The sequence below is a fragment of the Schistocerca nitens genome, chromosome 7 (assembly GCF_023898315.1).
Source record: "Schistocerca nitens isolate TAMUIC-IGC-003100 chromosome 7, iqSchNite1.1, whole genome shotgun sequence".
NCBI lineage: Eukaryota > Metazoa > Arthropoda > Insecta > Orthoptera > Acrididae > Schistocerca > Schistocerca nitens.
In genome coordinates, this window is record NC_064620.1 from 453,901,067 (window position 1) to 453,907,066 (window position 6,000).

General features: G+C 40.3%; 1 protein-coding gene across 1 annotated transcript in view; it reads left to right on the forward strand.

Moving 5' to 3' along the window:
- Positions 1-5,761, forward strand: part of LOC126195683 (putative neural-cadherin 2) — a 72,024-nt gene extending 66,263 nt beyond the window's left edge. The window contains exon 9 of the mRNA XM_049934311.1: positions 5,202-5,761. Within this exon, the coding sequence (XP_049790268.1) occupies positions 5,202-5,260 (59 nt within the window). The 3' untranslated portion in view covers positions 5,261-5,761. The remainder of the gene's footprint in view (positions 1-5,201) is intronic.
- Positions 5,762-6,000: the final 239 nt, after the last annotated feature.

Consider the following 6,000-nt stretch of genomic DNA (forward strand, 5'->3'; position numbering starts at 1 on the left):
ATTTTTCTTTTGTTGGCATGATGAAGAAAAACAAGCGTGGAGATTTCTCTTAGAGTTTGCTATCAGTAAAAGAAGGGCTGCCCACATTTCCTTTTTTGGCTTCCACAAGACTGAACTCTAGTTTCCTCCGTACCTAAAAAGGGGAAGTGAATGATCCAGGCATCACGTTTGCATGAAGATAATTCGATAGATGCTGACATTGTAGATAAACGGAAGCCATCCACCGTAAATTTTACAATAGCGTTAGGTGTGAATTTTCACAGCGGATAAGCCGAATGCCTTGTACAACGCTGCAAGAAATGTGCGCCGCTGGTCAATGGTTGTATTTTTGTAATCATCAGTACAGTTGGAATCTATGCACAAGTGATTTATTGTGGCAACAGTAAGAATTGTATCAGAAGGAAAGGGTTCCTGAATCAGCTATGTTATACAATGTTGTTTTCTTCGCTAAATTTTGCAGAACTATTGAAATTTTGTACAGAGAACTCTAGAACTATGACTTATCTATCAAGAACTCTGAAAAAAATATATATTTCTGAAAAAAGGGCGCCAGCTTCACAGTAGGAGCTCTTATGGGGTTCTTAATTAAGTTGCAATTACCTCTTAAACTATTACCTGCACAAAAAAATTCTACTAGGAATTTCGATAGAACTCTTCACGTGGTGTCCAGAACTGTCATCAGAACTGCTGTACGAATATATTTATATTTTCTGTAGAGAAAGTGTGTCCCACATTAAATCAATTTATCACAAACTATTATCGCCATAGAAAAATGTTATTAGGATTCTCGATAGAGCTCTTGGGGTTCTGTTCAGAACTGTCCTCAGAACTGTTGTACAAGTTTAATTTTTGCGACAATTGACAAAAAATGTTTTCGATACAAAATTTTTTCGAGTATTGCTGTTTTCTTCGCTATATTCTGCAGAACTATTGAAATTTTTTACAAAGAACTCTAGAACTATGGCATACCTGTCAAGAACTGTGAAAAAAATATACATTTCTGAAAAAAAGGGTGCCAACTTCACACTAAGTGAAAAGATTTTCTCCTTAAATTGCAATTATCTCGTAAACTATTAGCTGCACAAAAAAGTGTTACTTGGGTTTTCGATAGAACTCCTGGATTTCTGTTCAGAACTGTGCTCAGAACTGTTGTACTTTTTTACAATCTGCGAAAATTGACGAGGAATGTTTTCGAAACGAAAATTTTTTCGAATATTGTTTTCCTCTCCAAATTCTGCAGAACTATTGAAACTTTGTACAAAGAACTCTAGAACTATGGCACATCTATCAAGAACTCTGAAAAAAGTATACATTTCTGAAAAAAATGGTGCCAACTTCACAGTAAGTGAAAAGATTTTCTCCTTAAATTGCAATTATCTCGTAAGCTATTAGCTGCACAAAAAAATGTTACTTGGGTTTTCGATAGAACTCTTGGAGTTCTGTTCAGAACTGTGCTCAGAACTGTTGTACTTATTTACAGTTTGCGAAAATTGCCAAAGAATATTTTCGATACGATAATTTTTTCGAATATTGTTGTTTTCGTCGCTAAATTCTGCAGAACTATTCAAATTATGTACAAAGAACTCTAGAACTATGGCATATCTATCAAGAACTCTGAAAATAATATACATTTCTGAAAAAAATGGTGCCAACTTCACAGTAAGTGAATAGATTTTCTCCTTAAATTGCAATTATCTCGTAAACTATTAGCTGCACAAGAAAATGTTACTTGGATTTTCGAAAGAACTCTTGGAGCTCTGTTCAGAACTGTGCTCAGAACTATTGTACTTATTTACATTTTGCGGAAATTGCCAAAGAATGTTTTCGATACGAAAATTTTTTCAGTATTGTTTCCTTCGTTACAATTTGCAGAACTATTGAAATTTTGTACAAAGAACTCTAGAACTATGGCACATCTAACAAGAACTGTGTATATTTCTCGAAAAAGGGGTGCTAACTTCACACGACTGTAACAGACTGGGTAAGGATTCCAGGCGTTCGAGAAAGTGGTTGGTGTCTTTGATGAAGGATGGGAGACTGCATGTAATGGGTTGAAGGTGTTGATCTACGTAGGCAGAGATACGTTGTGTGGGGGCTTGGTAACCAGCTACAATGGGATGGCCGGGATGATTGGGTTTGTGAATTTTAGGTTCAAATGGTTCAAAAGGCTCTGAGCACTATGGGACTCAACTGCTGAGGTCATTAGTCCCCTAGAACTTAGAACTAGTTAAACCGAACTAACCTAAGGACATCACAAACATCCATGCCCGAGGCAGGATTCAAACCTGCGATCGTAGCGGTCTTGCGGTTCCAGACTGCAGCGCCTTTAACCGCACGGCCACTTCGGCCGGCTGTGAATTTTAGGAAGAAGGTAGAAGGTAAGGGTACGGGGTGTCTGTGGGGTCAGGAGGCTGATGGAGTCAGGTGAAAGGTTTTGTAGGGAGCCTAAGGTTCTCAGGATTCCTTGAAGCTCCGCCTGGACATCAGGAATGGGATTACCTTGGCAAACTTTGTATGTAGTGTTGACTGAAAGCTGACACAGCCCCTCAGCCACATACTCCCGATAATCAAGTACCACGGTTGTGGAACCCTTGTCCGCCGGAAGAATGATGATGGATCGGTCAGCCTTCATATCACGGATATCCTGGGCTTCAGCAGTGGTGATGTTGGGAGTAGGATTAAGTTTTTTTTAAGAAGGATTGAGAGGCAAGGCTGGAAGTCAGAAATTCCTGGAAGGTTTGGAGAGGGTGATTTTGAGGAAGAGGAGGTGGGTCCTGCTGTGACGGAGGACGGAACTGTTCCAGGCAGGGTTCAATTTGGATAGTGTCTTGGGGAGTTGGATCATTAGGAGTAGGATTAGGATCATTTTTCTTCGTGGCAAGTGATATTTCCAGCAGAGAGTACGGGTATAGGACAGTAAATCTTTGACAAGGGCTGTTTGGTTGAATCTGGGAGTGGGGCTGAAGGTAAGGCCTTTGGATAGGACAGAGGTTTCAGATGGGGAGAGAGGTTTGGAGGAAAGGTTAACTACTGAATTAGGGTGTTGTGGTTCCAGATTGTGTTGATTGGAATTTTGAGGTATTGGGGGGAGTGGAGCTGGAAGTGGGAGATTGAGTAGATGGGAGAGACTGGGTCTGTGTGCAATGAGAGGAAGTTGAGGTTTGCAGGAAAGATTGTGAAGGGTGAGTGAGTGAGTTGCCTTTCCGGAGGTGGGAAACAAGGAGATTGGATAGTTTTTTGAGGTGGAGGGTGGCATGCTGTTCTAATTTGCGGTTGGCCTGTAGGAGGATGCTCTGAACAGCCGGTGTGGATGTGGGAGAGGAAAGATTGAGGACTTTTATTAAGGATAGGAGTTGACGGGTGTGTTCATTGGCTGAGTTGATGTGTAGGTGAAGGATTAAGTGGGTGAGGGCAATGGATCATTCAGTTTGGAACTGGTATATGGACTGATGGAAAGAAGGGTTACAGCCAGAGATGGGAACTTTAAGTGTGAGGCCTTTAGGGGTAATGCCAAATGTCAGACAAGCCTGAGAAAATAAAATATGGGAGTGTAATTTGGCTAGGGCGAAGGCATGTTTGCAGAGGGAATGTAAATAAAACTTAATGGGGTCATTGTGGGGATGTTGTGAGGGTGACATGGTATTAGAAGGTGGAAAGTGTAACATGAGGCTGAAATGAAAATGAAAATAAAAATATATGGGGAGAGATAAAGGTGAACTAGAAAGCAACTGGAGATCTGGTGCGAAAAAAGGCGAAAAAGTGTTGGTTATAGCTGGGCTATGTTGATCCGGTGGTGAACTTGGCTTGGTAGACAACAATGTGCACAAAGGTTAGGTGGTTGTGTTGCCGCCAAAACACGTTAAAGTGTGGAGCAATTCGGGAAAATTTCGAAAAAACTGCGTGTAAATGTATTAAAAGGAGTGGTTTTGTGGTGGCAGATTGTGAAAATGAGGCTAACAATTGTCTGACGAGGAAATAATGACGTTAAAATCTGTGGGAAGTGGCTAAGAAAGATCAGTGATGTGGGAAAAACGGAAATGGAAAAAAAGCGAAAGTTATTAGAACTAGCCGAAATGGCTGCTTCATCAGGAAAGAGGGAAGGAGAGGGAAAGACGAAAGGATGTGGGTTTTAAGGGAGAGGGTAAGGAGTCATTCCAATCCCGGGAGCGGAAAGACTTACCTTAAGGGGAAAAAGGGACAGGTATACACTCGCACACACACACACACACACGCGTATCCACCCGCACATACACAGACACAAGCAGACATTTGTAAAGGCAAAGAGTTTGGGCAGAGATGTCAGTCGAGGTGGAAGTACAGAGGCAAAGATGTTGTTGAAAGACAGGTGAGGTATGAGCGGTGGCAAATTGAAATTAGCGGAGATTGAGGCCTGGCGGATAACGAGAAGAGAGGGTATACTGAAGGGTAAGTTCCCATCTCTGGAGTTCTGACAGGTTGGTGTTAGTGGGAAGTATCCAGATAACCCGGACGGTGTAACACTGTGCCAAGATGTGCTGGCCGTGCACCAAGGCATGTTTAGCCACAGGGTGATCCTCATTACCAACAAACACTGTCTACCTGTGTCCATTCATGAGAATGGACAGTTTGTTGCTGGTCATTCCCACATAGAAAGCGTCACAGTGTAGGCAGGTCAGTTGGTAAATCACGTGGGTGCTTTCACATGTGGATCTGCCTTTGTTCGTGTACACTTTCCGGGTTACAGGACTGGAGTAGGTGGTGGTGGGAGGGTGCATGGGACAGGTTTTACACCAGGGACGGTTACAAGGGTAGGAGCCAGAGGGTAGGGAAGGTGGTTTGGGGAATTCATATGGGTGAACTAAGAGGTTACGAAGGTTAGGTGGACGGCTTTATTTTATTCTGTGTATTATTCTTTTCACTTATTTGAATGCTTGGCCTGGTAAGCTGATTGTGTACTAATTCTGACATTTATTGATGTTGTCATCCATGGGATTGTGTAACTGATATGCTGTTGAAGTCTGATGCTGGTCGAGGCATCATTACACATTAACTTTGGCATTTGTTGTAATGTATATTTAAATTTGAAAGCCAAACACAGCCATCAAAAGAATGTACATTTAACTGCTTATTGAAATTATTCTCCAATAATGGATTGTGTGTACTGCAAAGTAAGTGATTTTTGTTGCTAAAGCTTTTTCTTTTACCTACAAATATATTTTTAGGTTCTGAAGACAGAACAAGATCTGAAGTATTTGATTCAAATGGGATTAATCAAATCTGAACAAGACAGGAGATCAACATAGTGACCATCACATGATACTTGCATGTTCATCACAAGATACTTGCATGTTTCAGTGAGTGATATGGAACTTTACAAAAATTCTACTTGTAATTCTGTGACGGCCACATCAAAGTGCAGCATACTACAGCATGTGCATTCTTTCCAGAATGAAGTGCCTCAAACTATAACTCTGTAAAAACTTCCTGCCAGGCTTCTTATGTGAGAAGCATAAAATGTGAATAATTTTACATATGTACAAGATGTATTGTGATGGCATATACCTTTTACATTTTAATAAGTGTTATCATACATAATTTGTAAAGATACAGTGTGGACCACCAATGTAAACTCATATATTTTGTAGAACAATGTGCCTGTGAAACCTGTTAGGCCACTGCCTTTCAACTGTAAATGAGAATTCAGTGGTCTTGTGATATGATATAGAATTGCATTGTAATGTATTATGCACCCAATACTGCAGAATTTATCATTTGTACTAATATGGAGAAATTAATATTTTTGTATTGTGATTTATTTTAACATCTACAGTTCATAATGTAAATTTTCTACATAACGGAACTTTTTCACTTTGTATAGTGAATGAAAAATGCATTAAAGTGAGCAAGATATGTGAAAGATGAATTGTAAGGCACTGATACTTACCTTTCCTTTTGTGACCTCTGTCACTGATCATTGAATATTCTGGCAGAAAAATTGTGAAATTATTTCCTCACTTTTCT